The sequence below is a fragment of the Nesoenas mayeri genome (assembly GCF_963082525.1).
Source record: "Nesoenas mayeri genome assembly, chromosome: 5".
Classification (NCBI taxonomy): domain Eukaryota; kingdom Metazoa; phylum Chordata; class Aves; order Columbiformes; family Columbidae; genus Nesoenas; species Nesoenas mayeri.
In genome coordinates this window covers 5,846,378-5,867,603 of record NC_137548.1, presented here as the reverse complement: position 1 = coordinate 5,867,603, position 21,226 = coordinate 5,846,378, and the positions used below count along the sequence as shown (strand labels likewise).

Sequence of the window (21,226 nt, the reverse complement as noted above, 5' to 3'; positions counted from 1 at the left end):
AGATGGAAACAACAGCCCCATGAATAAGCTGCAGGACTGAGCTACAAGAGGAAGAGCGAGCTGGAAAGCGAAGCTCTCTGGAGGGAGCGGGTGGACGGTGCAGTTAAAGAGGAAAGAGGCCGTCCAGCTGGGAAAAATAGTATTACTGGAGACCCATCACTCATTTCCCTATTTATCACATTTTCCCCCATTCTCCTCTGCAAAAGCACCTACCACCACCTACTCCTAATGCGAAGGGATCCTGGTTTCATATCTGATGTCTGAGGAAATTTTAGATGTCAGCTTTGCTTGCTGGGGACAGCTTAACACTGCCAAGAGCTACGCACTCGGCATTAGCGATGCCAACGGGTTTTCAACACAAGCTTAAAGAGCGCAGCATCGCTTGGTGTCCCACAGGTCATTTTTCCCCTCCCCTGGCTTTATAGATGCTCAGAGAGCTCAGCCGAATCGAAATGGGGGGGGCGCAGAGCCAGATCCTGCATTCACATGAGCTGGTTTTTACTACCGATCCCTTCCATCTGGTTATTTATGCGGAGCTTCTGCCTGAACACAGTATTCACCCATATTTTGAGGCTCACAAAAATCACCTGGTGAGCTGCTTTAATAGCTTGACATTACATACATCAGCTGGCAGGAGACAAACCTCCTGCAATTAAGAGGTGCTGCAGACTAAGTGCAAAGTGTTAATAATTAACTCCCTTTGGAGCTTGGCCTCCTGAGAAAGGTCATCCTGAGTCACCCTCTTCCACTGAAGCGAAGTGGCAGCCAAAGAAACGGTAAAGCTGGAAACCCTCCTGCTTCCTCCCTGCGCTTCCGAGCAATATCCTCTCCCGGAGAGCAGGGCCAGCGGGGAGTGAAATATTTTGGGATGAGGTATGAAACGAGTCATCGTCCAGAAATACCACTTCTAAAAGCAGATTTCATCCCGCTGTTAATGCATCTCCGCCTTTGCATTTCCCTGCTTTATTACAGCCGTAGAGGGGACTGATGGCTTCAAAGAAGGTCTCTCCAATAATCTTTAAATCTCTCTCCTGACCCGAGCACTGCACGGCTGCTGGATTTAATGCAGACTTCAGTTCCCGCTCGGGTTGCTGCTGACAGACTCGCCAGCCCCCATCACAAGATGCTTTTTATCTCTCTGTCCCCACTCCTCCCCATCCCCAGGAGCATCACAGGGTGATGCAGGTGGGATGGGACCACGAGGAGTTCATCTAGAACAGCCCCCTGCTCCGAGCAGGGTCAGGGTTGGGATCAGCCCCAGCTTCTCCATGGATGGAGAATCAGGGAGGGACAAAACCTCCACCCTGTCCAGCTGGTACTGTGGGCTGGGATAAAAGCAGCTGCTTGCAGGACAGAGAAGCGGGATGCAGGGCAGCAGGCCAGGGGAAAATGTTCCAGGGAAGGAAATATGCCTGTGGAATAGCTGCTTTTCCCTTATTTCCTCTCAACAAGCACTGCCAAGGCCAGGTGCTGCCAGCTCCCTTTACAGGACAACCCAGCACAATAAAATGATTCATTTTCGTCACCTTTCACCAAATCTTGCCCATCACAGGAATATGTAACAAGCGGGACGCACTCTGGAGAGCTGGGTAGGGCGGATGACACCAACGGCAAAGCAGAAGAGCCAGAGATGGTGCATGGCAGCAGGGGACGTGCTGAAAGGACAGATATTCAGATGTTTTCTGTGCCGCACACACCTTTGCTATTGATGGAGGCAAGGGAGCGCCCTGGCTGTGCGGGCTACAGCCACAGCACAAGATATGTTGTAGCTCACCGAGACGGCATCACAAGTAGGGAAGGAGCAGCTGAGAACAGCCAGAGGAATGAGGACCAGAGCAGAACAGCAGCCAGGATTCAGCCTCAATGGACCTGCCCCAAAGACCTCTGACCCCTTCTGTGGCTCCGTCCTTCAGCACCCCCTGGGACCAGAGAGTTTCTCAGCACAGTTTCTAAAAAACCATAAGCGTAAGGAGGTGCTGGAACAAGGAAGAGGAACCATCATCTCCATCTAAATCCTGCCCCGGGAGATTAGATAACATGTAATCTCCATTCACAATAATAATTACATGGCTTTGCTTGATTTAAGTCTCCGTTGTCTCCTGTTATCCAGACACATCAGAGCACGGTTCTGCTTACCCGACAGGCAGTGACGAGCGATCATCCCCTGCCTGTTTTCTTGATTCAGACCAGTGCCTGTAATTTGTTAATATCTCTTCTGCCTTCCGATTTAAACCTCGAGCATGGCAGGCCTCTGTCTAACAATAATACAGAGATTTCAGGGGTATTTATGAGAGGCTTAAAACTTAATCCTACATGAGCAAGGTAAGCCTGCTCTTGGCCTAAAACACAGCTGGAAAATCTGGTGCCATCACTCCAGCAGGAGAAAAGAGGCATTAATGGCAGCGATCGTCCTTCGATCGGGGCCAGGTGACCGCCAGCACTGCTGAGCCAGCTCCTGCAGGTTAGGGGACATTGCAGTGAATTTGGGAACTGAATCACAGCACAGTTCGGGTTGGAAACGACCTTTCAAGAGCATCTAGTCCAACCCTTGCCATCCTCAGGGACATTTTCACCAGCTCAGGTTGCTCAGAGCCCCGTCCAGCCTGGCCTGGGATGTCTCCAGGGATGGTTCATCCACCACCTCTCAGGCCAACCTGGGCCAGGCTCTCACCACCCTCAGGGTCAAAAATTTCTTCCTCACGTCCAGCCTGAATCTCCCTCCTTTAATTTAGAACCATCACCCCTTGTCCTGTCACAACAGGCTCTGCTAAAAGTCTGTCCCCATCTTTCTTATCAGTCCCTTTTAAATATGGAAAGACCACAATGAGGTCTCCCTGGAGCCTTCTCTTCTCCATCTGAACACCCCAACTCTCTCAGCCTGTCCTCCCAGCAGAGCTGTTCCAGCCTCAGATCATTTCTGTGGCTCCTTTGGACCCTTTCCAACAGGTCCATGTCCCCAGCTAGGGGCATTTCCCTCACAGGCCTCAGCATCTTTCCATCTACTTGCGAGACTGAGGACTTTTGCCTCATTTCTCCCCATGGTGGTACATCCCACAGGATCTCTGCTTTGGCCAAGACTGGGAAGGAAAATGAGTCCCAGCACAGACAGCTGGAGGTAATTCTTGTGCCAGAAAAGAGGGGCAAAAATCTTCAGTTCACTGGTGAAAAAGAGAGTGATTTTGGCCACCTTGCAGGCAGCCAGCTCACAGAACCCCACCCTGCTTGGGCTGCACACCACCAGGAGTAAAAGCAAACAAACCAAAGGAGGAAGGTGGTGAGGCCATCTCCTCCATCCCGGAGGGACCATGAGACGTGGCACCAGCATTGCTGCACACTGCAACCATGGACCTGCCACAGCCACCACAGGCTTTGATGTATCGGTCACCTGGGCTTTGATTTGCCCGCAGATGAACCTCAATTCTTGACCACTGTCTAAAGGGTGATGCAACTGAGCTCAGGTGTCAGCATATCTCAGCACTGGAAAGATGTCTGTGCATGTTTTCAGCTTGAGAAAGACATCTCAAGCCTTGCAGAGCGGACATACCACGCCAGCAGCTCGGCAGACAGATCAGTGGAATAGCATCAACATTTGTCTCTTATCAGCAGTATCTTGGTTCCATCCATGAACCTACAGCCCTTCAGTGCCCCAGGGGCGACACAGCTTCACCCTAAAAGCAACCTCGGCTGTGCTAAGGGGACACGGCTTCCCCACGGTGCTTTCCATTTGTGTCGTCCTCTGGGAAGAACTGGTGGGAGGACAAAAATGACGCCCAAACCTGTTTCATGGCAGCAAACTGGAAACCCAGGGGAGGCTTTTGGGGTGGCTGTAATTGCACCCCCAGACATCAACATAGAAAAGCGGAGCCGCAAGCGATGGTGACTGGAGCTGGCCCCCACCACTGCATTGCCAGCCTCAGTGGCCACAGAGCTCCACGGTGACCCACTTGCACAGGCAGAGACCCACATGGGGTGGGGGACACCCATGTGGGGTGTGGAGACACCTCCTCCAGCATGAAAAGGCTCAAGACAAAGAGCTATGCATTTTGGAGACTGAAGACCTTGCTGGTTGCCCTTGCTTCACCAGGGCCATCCTGAGGAACAGATGCATATCTACAACATCCCAAAAACCACTTGGCATCCCAGGAGAGAGCTGTGTCCACCCTGTGTCTCCTCCCCACCCTGCATGGGAGGGAAGTGGATCAGCCCTTGGCCACAGCATGGATGAGTCTCTTACCTTCTTCTTGCTGCAGTAGATCTGCCACTTCTTCTCCGCTGGGAGCGCAAACATGGCCTCTCTGTGCTTGTCCGTGAGGTCAAGTTCATCCTGGAAAGAGGAAAAAAACCCACAAAACATACAACTTGAGTACACAAACAGGTGATAGCACAGCACTACCCCCCAGAAAAGCAGTGTAAATCAATGTGGGGCCACACCACAGCGCAGTAGCGGTCCCGCAGCATCACGCCGTGACTATTGATTTGTTAGGGCAATGATGCTGATTCTCATCCTGCTGTTGCTGACCTCCCCCTGACTCCTGGGCTACAGCTGGCTGCTGGGAGGATGGGGCTGCAAACCTTCCGCCTTTTTCCTCCCAGACATCGCCTCCATTGTTTTTAAAGGCAGCAAGTGTTTTAGAAAGGACATCCACGAAGCCGTTACAGCTGCCTGCAAGACAGCCCGGCACAGAGGATTGAGAGCTCCAGATGATAAACCATATCTAAGATACGTACAGAGAACAACAATTCAAATAGGACCTTTCTTTTCTAGCATCACCTATAACTGCTTCACTGAGCACCTAGAGTGGTCCAGCACATTTCCATTGCTGACACCCTCGTATCATAGAAAACTGGGTTTGGATTTTTTTTGGCTTTGGGTTTGTTTTCCTATAGCTCAAAATAGAAAGAGTTTTTCCTAACACCTACAGTTCATAAAGAGGCAAATCCTTTCCACCAAAAGTGGACCATGTATTGTCTAGCAGAGATAAAGCTGTTTACTGACTAAGACCTTTATTGGTTTATCTGACTTTATTTTAAAGGACACATCCATTTTCAACTTGGAGGCTCGGTTAGCAGCATGCCTTCCACCGGGATGCCCGAGTATTATCAAAGCCTCATCGCTTCCTGGTGCTAGATGTAGGTCAAAGCTTTTATCAGAGAACTAACTAAATAAAACATTCAGGCAGGGCTGGCAGGCTCATTGCTAAAGCCAATATTGATCTTACAACCACGGATGTCTCTTAAAATCAACACCGCTGGTGACAACCTGCATGCTGGAGGGATGCTGGCGCAGTGGTGGGAGAGCTGGAGATACTGTAGAAGGTCACAGGAGAGCCCAGCCATGGCCTCCAGACAACACATCCCACTTCAACAGGGGATTTAATCAAGAGGATCCCCATTAAAAATTACACAATTAGAGTAGCTAAAAAAGGAAACCACATGGAGACCCATTAAAGTTTCCCTGATTGAATAATAACACTTATCAACTAGAGCTGGTAGCCTCTGGTACACCAGTCAAAGGTAACAGCCCCATTTGGTGAAGGATGAGCAAGATGCCTGTGGGGAAAGACGGGTCCTTGCATCAGCAAGCCCACATACCACGAAGAAATTCAGCTCAACTAATTAAAACTCATATTGCACCCAGTAGCCAAGGAAAGGAGCCTTCAGCTATCTTGCAACCCAAACTCAAGGGCTCTCCAGTACAACATGCTGCGACAGAGGGCTGCTGGCAGTCCTGAACATCTCAGAGAGGCTTATATATCCACTTCAGGTATTAATTTCACTTCCCGATGAAATTACTCCTCGAAAGGAAAGGCGGCTTGGAGCTTTTTCTGTCACGTATGCATGGAGGAGTTTTGCCTCTTCCTTGACTTTTTCCCCCCATATTGACTGACTCTTCAACCCACTGTGCTGCACAGAGCTGACGGTGGTGGAGCTCTGGAAGCAGATTTGCAAGACACCCTTAGAACAGAAATAAATGTGCTGCCATAACACAGGCTTGGAAAAAGTGAGGGCTGAGAAAGCCTGAGCCAAATCTCAGGCACTTCCCCTGCACCCAAGGAGGAGAACCTGACTGAGGGACTCCTGCAACAAACACCACTTTCAAACCCCCATGTCCTTATAATTTGGGAGGTCAAGAATTCATATCCAGCAAGTGAACTTCCCAGCCTTGGGCAAGTCTTGTCAGCCTTCCACATCTTGTGCATGTGAAGAACAGAAACTGCACTCCATGTCCTTCTCCCCTTGTCCCTCCTCAGGTGATGAGCCCATCAGATACCAAAGCTCTGCCTCAGCCCCAGTTCTGCAGATGTAAAGGTGGCCAACAGGATGACACCTGACACAGAGACTTGGCTGAAATTCAGCTTGTTGGAAAAGTCCATCTGGGAGTGTGGGAGAGGACGAGGGTCTCCTGATAATTATTTACCTCTGCAGTGAGGGTTTGAGTGAGTGCAGGAAAGTGCTTCCACTGTGACCCTGCTTTCCCTGCCACGTCAATCTGGGATTCAGGCATGAAAGCACCAGTCACGCACGTCTGTACTTAGGTCCTTAGAAAAATATTTATTGAAACTTTCAAAATACCCATACCCTAAAAATACAACTTGTGCAAATGCAAAGATTTATTAACCAAGAAAAAAAAAATCTAAACTGAGCTGAAGCCTAAGCAGGAGCAAGAAGGGATAAAGCAGAAGAACATATTAGGTGCTGGTACTTGACAATGTGCAAACACATCCAAAAAAGGTGCAGAAATGCTTCTGAGTCTTGCACAGCATGTTTCACTGTGCCCCTGCTCTAACATGTTCAGTCATCGCAGCCCTGCATCACTCAGTGACACCTACCTAATGACATCTTGAAGGATGCTTGGGAGAGGTGTTTAAATAAATACTATGTGGCACCCAGTGAATATGAAAATTCTCACAATCAAACAGTGACTAATGACTGTTATTCTGAGTTGGAACAGTGACTTAACTGTGCGGAGTCAGGTCTTCGCTGGTTTTATGTGTATGGGGATTCCTGCACCCACCTCCCACCCTTCGCTGATGCTCACTGATGGCTGTCTCAGCACTCCTTGGCCCCAAGCAGGCTGCTCAGAAACTGCCCTTCAAACTCCAAAAGATGAAGAGGGGACAGGAACATCAGCCATTTTCCAGGGGCTCACAGACCACTGTACACACGCAGCTCTGACAAAGCCTTTAGCAATTGCACAGCGGAGTAACAGCGCAGCAGAGAAGCTGTGCACAGCCTCAAACCCACATGCGCCTTCAATTAATAATCACGAGCTTGATAATTAGGTGATTCTAACTGGCAATTAATTCTATAGGCCATTTGCAAGCCATGAACTCCCGCTACAGCGTGCGATGCCGGCGGCTGTTGAAGAGCGAGGAGACAACCGGTGGGTCGGTGCCCATCACGCTCACAGCCCTCACCCCTCACTTCAGCCTCACCTTTCACAGCTCTGCCCCATCCACCCAGATGCCATCCACGGCAGAATGTGCCAGATTCGCTATTTTAAATATTTTTTTGGAATCAGGTCAAAGGCATGTAAAATAACAGCCTCGTTTTGCTACCAAAAGGAAGTCTCTGCCCAGAGTGTTTTTTCTGGAAAGAAACACGCTTCTCTTAAATATTTATCCCATACAGTTAAACTATTCACCTTTAGATCAGGAAACATGTTTCCACATTAAATCTTCATTTGAATATGATTTAAAAAAAAAACCTCACAGGAGAGCTTTGATTCTCGGCATGTATTTGCTGTTTCTAGGAGGTAAATATTTCCGCACGGCTTGCTTTGCTGACGGCTCTCCACTCAAGCCAAGCAAACCTCCCCTCTCTCTGAGCACAGCATGAGATCCAGTGAAGGTGATTCCACAGGGTTCTCCGAAAGAAACGTTTGGCTCAGGCTGTGAGCACGATCCCACGGGCCAAACAAGTTTTTATCAAGTGATCTACAGAATCATACAATCAGAGAACAGTTTGGGTTGGAAGGGACCTTCAAAGCTCATCTAGTCCAACCCCTGCCACGAGCAGGGACATCGTCACCAGCTCAGGTTTCTCAGAGCCCCGTCCAGCCTGGCCTAGGATGTCTCCAGGGATGGGGCATCCACCACCTCTCTGGCCCTTTCCCTTGGAGGGCACACAGCAGTATTCAGAGGAGATGCTCCCATGGTCCATACCTCTCCAAGCTGGCAATTGGGTGGTATTAGGAGACCAGGTCACCAGTCTTCTGGTCCAACTCCCTGATCAAGCAGGGCTACCTAGAGCAATGACCAGGACCATGTCCAGACGGGCATGTCCAGATAAGGTCTTGGGGTAGACCTTATCGTCCTACAATGATCTGAAATGGGGTTGTAGCTTGGAGGGTGTTGGTCTCTTCTCTCAAGTAACAAGTGACAGGACAAGAGGAAATGGCCTCAAGTTGCACCAGGGGAGGTTCAGATTCGATATTAGGAAAAAATTCTTCCCAGAAAGGGCTGTCAGACATTAGAACAGGCTGCTCAGGGAAGTGATGGAGTCACCATCACTGGAGGTCTTTAAAAAGATGTGCAGACAAAATTCTTAGGGACACGGTTCAGTGCCAGTGTTGGGTTAATGGTTGGACGCAATGATCTTGAGGGTCTCTTCCAACCAAAATGATTCTATGATTGTATGGCTTTTGAGTATCTCCAAAGAGGGAGAGTCCACCACCTCTCTGTTTTGCAGCCACTGTAGTCTCTAACCATCTCCTGAAGGCAAAGCCAGACCTAGCAGAAAAGTGAGGCACTGCCACTAGAAGAAATGTTTGACCCTTCCAGCAGAAAGGGTATGAAGTCCAGCCCCAGAATCACACCACGGTCCTTGGTGCAAGCTCCTGTCCCTGCCACTTCACCCATACCATGGTGGGTGTTTCGATGAGCATGTTCCATGGGCTGAGAATCACAGGCTTTAATGGGGACAACAGCAGAAAGCCAGCAGGGTGCTGCAAATCTCCTGACTTTCAGAAATGATCTCCAGGATGAGCTGGTGCACCCATGGCAGCAGCACCCCGGCATGACCACCACTGGTTCTTCCCCTACATCCCACAGGTCCCACCGGCCACCAAACATTCTACAAGAAGTAGCAGGGAAGCAGAGATTCAATAAGGGACAATTCCCTATACAGGGGTCTGCACCCCAAAATATCTTCAGAGGTTGTAGGAAAGAAGATGAAAAACTTTGACATCTAATGCACCTTTCTGGATGATAAACTGTGTAATTGTAATACATGGAGGAGACAGGGGAAAATAAGGAGGTCACCCATTGTGATAATAGAAATAAAAATTAATTAAAATTAGCTGTTTGTTCTGGGTTTATAAATACATTCATATGTGTGTGTATATACACACACACACACATATAGAAATACATCACCAGATCAATAAATGACCAACATAATAAAGAGCAAGTGAATTTACTCCTGATGGATGCAAGCACACAATTGAGAAACCTCTGTGAGACCACAGCACATAAAGGCAACCTCAAATAAAGCATAAGAGATCCAAGATTGCTCAGAAACAAAAGAAAGAGAAGAAAAATAGGAACAAAGAAACAAGTGGGAACTTTTTGGCAACATTTGGCATTAACCGGTACAGCATGGGAATTAAAAACAAATAAAAAAGGCCTGTTGGAGTCTGCATCAGCTTCCTTTCTCAGGGGTCATATCGCTTTTTCACTCTCTTCCAGGCATTCTTCTCCAAGTTCATCAATTTGATTTATCCCAGAACGCTGCAGTGTCAAGGGAAATGGCAATCAGCATTTTTCCCCCTGTACCTCATCTAATCTTCCGCTGCCCGCAGCCCTGCCTGCGATCTGTGCCCGTGCGCGATAGCCCTCCACCCCAGAACCCACCTTATTTAGCCCCTTATTCTCTTTTTAAGCTCTTTTCCTAAAGAAACAGGCTTATTAATCAGTGGCTGTGACAGCGCAAACAACTAACCGCCTTCACAGGCAACATGCACCGCAGGAGAAGATCCTCTATTTGCAACATTTATTATTCTCAATGTGCGCAGATTTATCTTAGCTTTCATTTTCGTTGTCTTGTTTTGGTTTATAGGAAGGTAGTGAAGGAAGTCTTTTATTTTAAGTATTAGCAATAAAAATACCTCCTTCCTAGCACACATCTTTTCAGCCAGAGTACCTTCAGAACTGAAAAACAACCCCCCAAACAAACCGATCCCAGCCCATATTATCACTGTATATTTTTAATTTACCCATGACGCCCTGCAGCTGGAATTACAGAACATGAACAAAAATCAGCTATTCACATTTCTTAATGAATAAGCGTAACAGATAGAAGATTTTTATTAATTTTGCCTTTATCATGTAATGAATTTTTGAATAAAGGAAATTGCCTACAGCAAGGGAATGAGTAGCAGCAAGGAATAACATGTAAGCACTTCAAAGTGCTTACACCTAGTCAACCTCTTCCCACATTGAATTTTTAGTTCCAGACTGTAAGAGAAAAGACCTAAACCCACCCTGCTCTGCAGCTTTCAGTTATTGACCTGAGCGGATTGGACAGACATAAATAAAAAATGTATTCATTTCTTCTTCTGCAGGACAGATTATGGCCATCAAGAGCTGATTTAGCTCTTCAATAAACTCTAGCTGCAGCTGGTTCACATTCCCGACAGTTCAAACACCTAACTGAGGCAGACAGCACGCACTGCTTCAATACTATTTTGTCTAATTAATTATTTTAATAGGCTAAAGGTTCTAAAGGTCTCCATATTCCAATACTAATGTATTTTAGAAGAGAAGTATCTACTTAGGGTTCTCAATCTTTTCTGTTGTAATAATTATCTATAACCTCACATATCCTTTTTTTTTTAATTTATTGAGCTTGGCCTTCTGTGACCTTTTCATTGACATCATCTGGAAAACCTTCCATTTTAATTAACACAGGGTACTTCTACAGTCTGAGTTATCCATCAATGAAGTTTTAACCCGAAGAGCACTTTCAGATCTAGAAACCCTGCAGATGGATCTCCACTGTGCTTTTTCCACACAATTGTACATAAACCCTGAAAACAAAAAAAAAATAAGGTGTACTGGCCCATTATTTACTACTGGGATCACTAAAATGGATTAAATTCAAGTCAACCACAGCTGGGCATGACTGCCCTTTGGTGGATGCACCTTGTACCATAATAAAGCGCAGCTGGCAAATAAATAAGAAGGTTTTGGATGTGGATTTCCCACCTATTTACGGACTCAAACAATTTCCCTTTTCAAACAGTTTCTAGATCCTGTCTTTGCTGCTGGTATTCCTGAGAGCTACTGAAGTTGGAAGTCAAACCAATGGATCGAGTGAGGCTCCAGGTGTCCCCTGCCCAGTGCAGATGCTCGCTTAGGAAAGCTCTGCATGGTTGGTCTGGTGCTAAACTGCTTGAGGGTTTCCTCAGCTAAGACCCTAGGAAAGGCATTGAGAAGGGGCTGGATGGGAATTAGTGGCTGCAAAGCCCCACACCAGCTCGATCCTGAAAGATCTACTGCCCAAGATTTACCGCTCTGTGCATGGGACCCTAAGGATGTGGCTGAGGGAAGCACGAGCCAGCTACAGCCTGATGTTGATGGCAATGTAGGATGGAATTGCGCTCCTCACATACCTGTGGCTTGGGTGGACGAGTGGTCCTCATTTCCCCACAACTATGGCTTGGGTCACACCCAGCATCCTAAGGTCATTTTTAACAACTTGAGCAGGCGCAAAGCAGAACGTCACCCTATGGGGAGGCAACTTCTGACCAAGGTTTGACATCCAGCAAGATACTTAGCACAGGTGGGCATCAGATGGGCTTATAGATGTCAGGTGGTTTTGGGGAAGGATGCTGATCCCTGTAAATAGCAGTATTGATTTGAACATCAGAGCTGATGGGAATCAGGACCACTGGGTGCTCAGGCAAGAACCTGCCCATGGGGTTGCAGAAAGCCTCAGCTGCCAAAACCTGACCTTGGTGATGCTCACACACCGAGGAACACCCAGATTCTACCAGCAACGGATACTACTGTGGTACAAACAGCATCTGCGAATGGATACGAGGCAGATATGGCTATTCCCAAGAGGAACATTTCCTGCTGAGCTTGGTGATGAAGCACAACCCACGTGCTGCTCAATCCTGCCCATAACTCCAACACCACCATCCAAACACCTAGCGATGAGGAAGGAGAAGATCACTGCCCCATCTAAAGAGGTTGGTACCCTCCGTGGTGACCTGTGCCAGAAATACCGGAGCCAGCGCAAGCCAAAAAGCCTGAATGTCCCAATTAAGGTCACCGAACGAGCTACCCAGGCATCTCCCAGGGATAAGGCCTCCTCTTTGACGAAGTGCAAAGTGGAAAGCATTTAGTAGGTAGACCATGTAATTTTTCCACTTCAGCTCTACTTCTACTGGAAACAAAGGGGTTTCTTATGTGCTCTCTAACTTCAGCTGGGGTTCACATTGTGCTGTAACACAGCTCCTTCGTAAAATTACGGGTCGGGAACAGCATGGTTTTTGGGCAAGCCTCCACTCTAGTTTGTAGCTGTAACAGATGTTGCAATTACACAAATGCTTCAGTTGAAACGTAGCATTCCTCGGTGGATTACTTCATTCAGGTCCGTGAAACACGGGTAGGCAGAAAATACTTATTTTCACACCGAGTAGGTGTGCGACTTCTCTATCAGATGCTTACCTATCAAAACACATGTTTAAGAGATTATCTGTGAGGGTGTAACGCTGCAAGGTGACGAAAACAAGCGCTGTGAGCGGTGGGGCTGGGACAGGAGCGTGGCAGGTCCAGGCTGTTCTCTTCTAATGAGCAGAACCTGGGCAGCCTGGTAAAAGTGTGCTTTGTACAGCACAAGGTTCCCTGCAGACTGAATTTAAAAGCAGATATTACTGAATAATTTGGTTTTTCTCCTTAAAAGCAATTCATAAGCTGAGGGAGCCCTTGGGAGCTAGTGGTGGGATGGGGTCAGGAGCCCCATGCTGAGTATCTGGCCCTGGATAAACTCTGTAAAAAGGGGTGTTTTTGCCCAGAACACAAGGGCTACTACAACTGTATTTTTTCTAGGTATAAACCGTACGCTTTTCTTTGCGGATATAGGGGAAAACGGCTTTGGCCACCGTTCAGTGATTCTCAAAATCCTGAAGTCCTTAATGCTGGAAAGACCAGGCAGCAAAAAACGACAGCTGACCTGCAAGCATGAAATGCAAAGCTGGGCTTTGCAGCTGATCCCTCAGCTGTTACCTTAAAAGCCGTGTTGTTTTGCAAGGCCCAAAACCTCACACTTTCTCCTTATTGGTTTAGAAACTGAGGGAAAAGCGCATTACTTAAGCTCCTAAGTAAAACTGGTTATCACCAGCAATGAGTTCCCAACGTGGCATTGCTATTGACATGTCACAGTGCTCACACTGACCGCACCACCGCCGCCTCCTCACATTGGGGTTGCCCTCCACTCCCTGTTCAAGCAGCATCTAATAGCAATGATCCCGGCATGCCCAGAGGATGGGAAGGCAACGCTGTTATGCATGGAGCATCTTACCCAAGCACCCCACGTCATGAACCACAGACTGATCAACCACCATGAAGCATTTTGGAGGCGACACAGAATTAATCTCTGTGACGGGAGATGCTATCTCCTAACAGATAGCGTCCAAAGAGCAGTTCTGAAGAAATGCATTAGTTGCCCCAAGTACAGCAAAAACAAATGCTGTGATAAATCTTTCAAGCTGCCAGAGACCTTTTATTTTTCGTTCCCCCGGCTCCTGAGTTTCCACTACTTCATAAAGCAGCAGGGAGGGATGGAGCAGCCTTCCACGTCGCGTGAGAGGAAGGCAAAAAGCCCAGCACTTTGGAGATCCCGTGTGAATATCTCCCTCCAGCAGATTCTGGTGAAAGCAGTCAGTGACACCGGCCATGTCAGTGGGCAAGGGTTTGCACCCATCTGGAGCCTGAGGGGCTGGGGACACTGCACAGCCATCTGTCTCCCAACATCCCCTCTCAGCATCACCTCCCAAGGTCTCCAAAAACTTTTTGGCTGCTTGAATCCAGGCAGAGGGACCTGGGGAAGGTCATAGAACCACAGAACAGTTTGGGTTGGAAGGGACCTTCCAAGCTCATCCATTGCCACCCCTGCCGTGAGCAGGGACATCTTCACCAGCTCAGGTTGCTCAGAGCCCCGTCCAGCCTGGCCTGGGATGTCTCCAGGGATGGTTCATCCACCACCTCTCTGGGCAACCTGGGCCAGTGTTTCACCACCTTCAGTGTCAAAAATTTCTTCCTCATGTTTAGCCTGACATGAGGCTCTGGTTTCATAGGCCAAACATGGGCTGCTGCACAGCACAGGCAGGATGCAGGGCTAGATGGAGGTTGCTCTGATTTCTTCTACATCACTAATGACATGTCAGAGGTGAAAAGTTTGAGAAGCCCTATTGGGACCAGTAACTGGAATTTCCTCAAAGCCCGGGTATTTGGGAAGACATATCTTGAGGGGCACCTGGGGCAGTATCTCCTCCAAGCCCATCCCTCTGTTGGCAGAGACACAGACTGGGAGCAATATGTGGGACCAGGGAGAGGCAGCACCTCGTGCTTCAGGGCTGTGCAAAGCCACCCCGGCCCCGGCAGCTCCTCCCAGCACCCAGGTGGTCAGAAGAGCTGCTGGAGCATCACTTTGGGATGGAGACACTGCTGCAACTCATCAAATGCAAACTTTCAATCCCCCCGTGCCTCCATCCCCCTGCCCGGTGCACATCCCGCAGGGCCAATGCACACCACCACACACGGAGCATTTCATTACAAACCTCAGAGTGACAAGGAGTGTTTAGCAGATATAAAGGACATCAGTCATTTACCCATCTGGTGGAAAGTCTTGTTGCTGGCAGAAAATAGAGAGGATTGTTACGGCAAGATCTACCATATGGCACCATTATGCTGAGCTTTGCAAGTGCTTTCTCTGAGCGTGCAAGTAAGATTTCAGCCTTTGAAGAAACGCTGTATTGTTAGCCTGGATATGCAGGAGCCTCTTGAAAGAAGCCATGGCAGATGGCTCAGCTTTGTTCTCTTGGTTTGCAGGCAGCTTGTGCAGGCCCAGATATTCCCCCTCGCCGGGGCTGAGCAGCCCCATGGCACAGCGATCCTCCTGATGTGTCCTATGAGAGGACCGATAGCTCCTGAAATCCCCTAAATCTGATGGATGTTGCCTGGCAGGTACCACATCGCTGCATGATGGAAGCAAACACTGTCGGCCCAAGCCAGTGGGACGCATCAATATCGATGCAAGGAGAGCTGCACGAATTTGAAAAGCCTTGTCCCAGCCAAGGGAGCTGCAAACTAGTAAATCTTCCTGAAACACCCCACCTTTGTCTGCACCTCCCTGCCAGCACCTGCTCCTCCCTGGGTGGCTGAGCCAGAGCCCCGGCAGGACAGCGGACAAAGAAAAGCCTTTCAGATGGGGTCGGTGCCTGCTTGAGCGACATCTCAACAATACCCTGACGAAAACCCATTCAGTCCAGTCCGGGGAAAAGGAAGGGAAAGGGAAAAGGTCCCTCCGGGAGGAAGCAGTGATCAGTCATTGACAACAGCAACAACATCTGCATCTGGATTGAGCCAGGGAAAAGCCCCTGCCTGCTGTGTACTGCTGGCTGGGACACAACACATCGTCCCTACAGCCGGGATGGACATAGGACATTTCTTACAGGCTGATTGCTCCTGTTTGCACCCAGGCAAAAATAAAACACCCCATTTTTCCCTGATGTTCCTCCTGAGAAACACTTGCACAGCCACAGAATAAAAGCCCGATTATTTATTCTATTTAACTATTCTAATTAAAATCCAAAGTGTTCATGTAACACAGAGCAGGTCATGAAACACATACTATGAAGGCAGATCGAGCCTTTAGCTGACATTGGAGTCAGCTCCTCCATGTCCCTCTGCAACTCCTGCCCTGGTCCTCTGCTGCTGGCACAGGACAATCACTGATTTCTCACACTAGAGATATTTCCCAACTCAGATGAACAGGCACACTTAAAAACACCCAAAGCTGAGAGAATATTTTGTGGGATGGCTTCAAAAAGAAAGAGGTTTTGCCCTTTGATGTGCTCAGCAGGCTGAGATCTGTACAGCAGGGACCCTGTGGGGTTGGTGGTCTCTGAGAGAGGATTGTCCATCCTGGTGACCAAACCCACTGCTGCACCGTCCCCAAAGATACAGCCCATCTCAGGCCTGAAATCTTCCACCCCTGCCACTCCAAGCCCCTAATGGAAACAAACAGGGCAGAAAAGTCACTAATAAGCTGCAAAAGCAGAGTTGGCCAAGGACCAATCTGGGCTGGCAAAGCCTCCAGGTCCCCTTCAACCCCTTTGACTTCCCTCAACTCAACTGACCGAGACAACCGAGGACTTTGGAGGGAGCTCGGTCCCACAGAGCACACACAAGCCATCCCACCTCGGAAGGTCGAGCGTGATGGGCCGGGTGGCATCGGGCTCCCGCAGGCGTAAAAATCAGCCCAGCGCCTCTGAGTGCTTTCTCTGTCTCTCTTCCAAATGTTACACAGTGGGTTTATACAGAAACAGTGGGACACTTTCCAAACCATTTAACTAATACTGAAATTTAATACCCGACACCAACAGGTTACTGAGAGCAAGAAGGAGCTGTTGTAGTAGAGAGGGAGGGTGGATTTGCAGCTTCACTCCCCCTGAATGGGAATCTGCCCTCTTGCACCCACAGGGCAGAGCTCAGTTTCCCTCCCCTCAAGTGCTGGCTTGGGTTGAGATCTGCCTGATGGGCTTTTTGGGGAGCCAGGGGGTTGCAGCTGCTTGCACAGGAGCATGGTGGGACTCACTGTTCCCCCCGACAAATGACTTCAGCCCTCAGGAGCCAGCACTGTTCCCTGGAGCAGCAGCTGCCTCCGAGCCTTATTCTCACCCTTGGCTGGGGGAAAAATCCCAAAATCTTGGCAGCATGGAGCAAGGGATGGAGAGCAGAAGGGCAGGGCATGCCCTGGCCCCAGCTGGGCTCCTGCCCCACCGCACACAGAGCACGGCCTCTGCACGAATTTGGGAGAGATGCTTTGAAAATCATGGGCTAAGGAAAACACCACGGGCATATGGGCACACGCGATGCTGAGCCGCAGCACAAGCCCTTACACCGCCTCCGGCTGGGGCATGAAGAAAGTTTTCCATGGGAAGGAATTTCCCCAGGAAAATCTGATTTGGCGAAGTTATCAGTGGAGAAAAATGTGGAGCAGAGAGCGCACATCCACCTGAACAAACCAAATCTGACTGGCAGCGTTTTGCTTCTTTGCAAGAAGAGGTTCTGCTGCAAAGAGGTCTCATCCCCACCATACTGTGTTGGGTGTCCCAGTCTGCCATCACATCCCACCCATGGAGAAGGACATCTTGGCAAAACGGTCTCCCATAATACAACCCAGAGGTCTCCTCTAGCAAGGGGTCTGGCTGACTAAAGCCGTGCTGCCTGGCACCTTAACAGGACGTGCTATACCATGAGGTGTGACTGACCAGCATCACAACTCCCAGCTCCCTCTACACATCAAAACACCATGGAGAAAACCCCTTTCACTGGTGAATCAACTCAGAGTGGAGCACTCTGGGTCTATCTAACAAGCCACTCCGAAACGTTTCTGCTTGGAACAAATTAAGCTTTTTTTTGGCTGACTTTTTTTTTTTTTTTTTAAATTTTATTCATATTTGTCAGAGTTTTCAAACTGAGGGACAGAGAAAAAGTATCCTGACTCTCCAAATCACAATTTAGCCCACACCCAAGAATTTCTACAACGCAGAGTGCCCAGCAGATACAGTCACTTTGCACCTATGGAGACAACCTGCTTTACCGGCTCGGACGCCCCCGCATCACCATGGAGGTGCACGAAGCCAGACCAGCCCCAAAGCCCTGCTCTAAGAAATCAAGGCTTTCTAAGGAGAAAGAGAAACCACTCCAGACTGGGAGAACATTAGGGATGAGCAAAGCCCAAGGTTCAGCACAGAACTGGTCCCAACAGCAGCCCCTGATGCTTCCTTCACAACAAGGTTTGCCCAGAAACTCAAAACTAAGCCTGAGGAGATTATAAATATGGGAAAAAAAACAGGGATAAAAAATAAATAGACATAAAAAAACATCCTACTCACCACCAGCTCGGTGAACATGACGTCCAGCTCCTCCACCGGTGGCATGGGCAGCGCGGGCTCCATGGTCTGCAGGGCGAAGCTGCTGTCATTGCGCAGCCGGTATGTGATCTCGGGGTGGTCGCTGCTGCGAAAGCAGCAGAAGATGAAGGAGATCCCCCGACTGCTCCTCTTCCTTGGGGCCATGGCCAAAACCCTCGGCGTCCCTCCCTCCTGGTCGCTAGATCCTGAAGGGGAAGAGAAGAGTGGAGGCTGGAGCGGCCGCCCCACAGCTCCCGTCCCATCGAGGGGAGGAGGAACCAAAGCCACCCACGCGCTCGGCACGGAGGGGAAGAGCGGAGACGGTTTACGTGCCAAATATTTCTGCTCGGTTTTGACGTTTACGGTCCTGGCAACCTTGACGAATTAAGAAGATACATTTGCCTGCCTTGTGCTGAAGCCAGCAGCGGCAGGGAGATGTGCCACCGTCCCCATGGAGAGAGGAGTCCCGGACCCCCACCACTGCTGCAAATCCCAGCAAACTCCCACTGACTGCCCCGTGCTGTGGCAGCCAGGCCAGCCCCGTCTCAGTCCAGCCAGGAGTATGGCAAATTTGGGAGGCTGCTGCCAGAAATAGCTGGATGTGCTTGGGGCAACCAGGTACGTGGTCCCCAGCATGTGTGACTCAGGGCTTGAAGACCTGATGTGGCTCAGGATGCCACAGACAGCAGCAGAGCTGAGAAAATACCCTATATTCTTCCCTCCAGCTCTTAAACGTGTCCCTAAACATCCACCAACAACCACCGGCTGGGTGGCTCTTTTTCGTGGAAAGTTTTGCTTGGTTTTAATTAGATAAACCCTACTTGAAATTCCAGTAAATATTTACAAGACGCGATTTGAGCTGATAAAAATCACACGGTGCTGGTAGCTCAGACTTTCCTACGCAGTGCTTACGTGGAGCATTGCTCGTGCCAGAGGTCACCTGGGTTTTTCTGATTTCCGAAACCCAGATTAGGAGCAGAGCTCAGGGCAGGAGACACATGTCATACCCAACTGATAATGGCAAGGACCAGGCAAACACTGCCCCAAAATTGTGACCGTCGAGTCAATGATACAAGCTGAGACCCACCTATGAGGAATGAGGATGGCAGAGAAACACCCTAACGAGAAAAGTCAACCAGCAAAGTAGAGACTTTTTAAAAAGCCTAAACATTTGTCCTATAAAGCCACACACCCACAGATCTTATCTCTGCAAAACAAGACGCCGAGATGTTAAGAGACAGGACAAACAGCCAAGGTTAATACAGAAGGTTGAAATATGGATGACTCAGTTTTATTAACAAATCTATGAAGAGACTTGGGAAAAATGGTCAGTATTTGGAGAGAAGTGTCTGATCTCCCTGGAGCCAGCTGTTCCGCTCTGGTTACAGATGTAGACACCCAAATAAACAGCCATAGAGAGCCAGCACCAGAGGCAGGTTGGGGGCAGAGCTGAGGTCGGACCCTGTACCACCACTTGTGAGGCAAACGCTGCCGTCCCAAAACAGGGACTGTGCAGAAAACTCAGGCTCTATCCACATAACAGAGAATCTGACTCTTGAAGTTATATTTGATGGAAAGCTTTTAGCACATATGCTGAAGCACAAATGATGTGAAACGGCTATTGGGTCTTCATGCAGGATAATCCCAGGCTGTGCAACTGCTCTGTGCCCAGTCCTGAGGGTCAACCCTTCCTGAACATCCCCAAATCTCATTTCACATTTAGCATCTTGGACTTAGGAAAAATGTAGCCACCAGAGGAATTTCAGCTGTTATCAAATCTCTTTCATCGCAGCTCCTCGGTATCCAGCACCGCAGTAAATCCATTAGCAGCCTGCTGGCATCCCTCGGTGTTAGGAGGGGTTTGGGACCTGCTGGGGAGTTTCTTTCCTCAAGGAGGGAGGGAAGCTAAAAAACAAAGAAACACAGGCCTCTGTTCCCTCCAACGCAGTGGAAAATGTTGCTGGTTTGGCTTTTAAAGAGCCACAAGGAGCAGGCGAAGAGGGAGATGCCAGGGGCTGCCCAGCACTTTGTGCCTCAGCAGCTCAGTCCTGACCCATACGTCCTCAACTTTGCAAAGTTTGGTCACTTGGTCACTCCCAGTCTGTGGGTAAGGCCTCACCCTGCTCCTGATGCCGGTCCAGAGCAAACAGACCCATTCTCCTCTTCCACAGGGTCTTCTCGATCCCCTTTTCAACGCCGTGTCAACCTCATCCATGAAACCCACCGCTATGTGCAAGCTCGGACTTGGTCTTACCAAAATGTACAGAAAGCTTTTATCAGAACAACACCTGCTCTTCAGAGATACACGCTGATGATGATGTTGTATGATGAGTTTGAATGACAGACCAAAAGGCAAGATTTTCTTTTGGGTTTTAAAGCAGACAATCATGTAGCAACCAAGACAAGGTATTTTTGAACTGCTTCCAGCTTTGGAGCTACTGAGGTTTCTCATTTTCACCTATAAACAATTAAAAAAAACCAAACCACCCTATAGTGCAGGCTGAGTGAGCTGCAGGTTATCAGCAACAAAGGCTAAAAAGGGTTAGAGAGAGAACGTGTTAGCTACCAAGCAAACAGCATTAAACCTTCAGAAGGCTGATGAATATTCATTGAAATGATGAATCAAAATCAAAACACGGCGGCTCCCTGGCAGGTCGTCGGGATCTGCAGACAGCACAGATTGCACCGTCAGAACAAAGTCCAGCTACGCAGTCTTCTCCTTCCCTGCAAATCCTACAGAAATAAGCTATTCGTGGAGAAAAACTGACAGCCCCTGGCAACCTGGAGTCTTGTGTTAAGGAGAGCAGAAGGGACCAGTCCCACGCAGCATCACGTGTTAAGTGTCCTGCTCGCACCTCTCATTTATACCTTTGAGCGCTAATTAGATCAATAAATTTAAGCCAGATTGTGATCTAATGGTGCCTTCTGGCCTTTACTATTGAGCAGGCCAGAATAAATTAAGTTTAATTGCCTCTGTACAGAGCCAGGGAAGATGACAGGATGGGAAGGGTCATTCAGGAAACTTCCAGCCAAACCCCAGATCCCAAGGAAGGACCAAAAAGGGCTGAATCATTTCCA

General features: G+C 48.9%; 1 protein-coding gene across 2 annotated transcripts in view; it reads right to left on the bottom strand.

Moving 5' to 3' along the window:
• DAAM1 (dishevelled associated activator of morphogenesis 1) overlaps positions 1 to 18,329 on the bottom strand; it is a gene marked incomplete at its 3' end in the record, with an annotated part of 56,409 nt that extends 38,080 nt beyond the window's left edge. For both annotated transcript variants that reach the window (XM_080345187.1, XM_080345188.1), the window contains exons 1-2: positions 18,131 to 18,329; positions 4,235 to 4,324 (exon numbers count right to left, since the gene is read on the bottom strand). In XM_080345187.1, the coding sequence (XP_080201313.1) occupies positions 4,235 to 4,324; positions 18,131 to 18,313 (273 nt within the window). In that variant the 5' untranslated portion in view covers positions 18,314 to 18,329. The remainder of the gene's footprint in view (positions 1 to 4,234; positions 4,325 to 18,130) is intronic.
• Positions 18,330 to 21,226: the final 2,897 nt, after the last annotated feature.